At 69.1% G+C, this 485-nt stretch overlaps 1 protein-coding gene across 1 annotated transcript in view; it reads left to right on the top strand.

The window, feature by feature from the left end:
• The window catches only part of THBS2 (thrombospondin 2), a 28,533-nt gene that overhangs the window by 14,319 nt on the left and 13,729 nt on the right, over positions 1-485 (top strand). Inside the window, 2 exon segments of the mRNA XM_010836129.1 lie at positions 42-221; positions 376-461. Of these exon segments, the coding sequence (XP_010834431.1) occupies positions 42-221; positions 376-461 (266 nt within the window).

A 485-nucleotide genomic window follows, 5' to 3' on the forward strand; every position in this document is an offset into this window, starting at 1 on the left:
ACTGTGCAGGCCGTCCCCGCATGACCTTGCTGTCCTCCCGCCCCCAGTGGATGGCCGGTGGAGCCCCTGGTCCCCGTGGTCGGCCTGCACAGTCACCTGTGCTGGAGGGATCCGTGAGCGGACACGCGTCTGCAACAGCCCCGAGCCCCGACACGGGGGCAAGGACTGCGTGGGGGACGTCAAGGAGCAGCAGATGTGTAACAGGAAGAGCTGCCCCATAGGTGGGTGTACGGGGTGGGGATCTGCCCGGCAGGTGGGTGTGCCTGGCGGGTGGGTGTGCAGGCACTCCACTCCATCCAGGACGCCCAGCAGGTGGGTGTGCCCAGTAGGTGGGTGTGCCTGCCAGGTGGGTGTGCCCAATGGGTGGGTGTGCAGTGTGTGGAGCCCCCCGGCACGTGGGTGTGCGGGGTGGGGAGCCACCTGGCACGTGGGTGTGCCTGGTGGGTGGGTGTGCCCAGCAGGTGGGTGTGCAGGCACACCACCCC

The sequence above is a fragment of the Bison bison genome, unplaced genomic scaffold (genome assembly GCF_000754665.1).
Source record: "Bison bison bison isolate TAMUID 2011002044 unplaced genomic scaffold, Bison_UMD1.0 scf7180017845622, whole genome shotgun sequence".
Taxonomy (NCBI): Eukaryota; Metazoa; Chordata; class Mammalia; order Artiodactyla; family Bovidae; genus Bison; species Bison bison.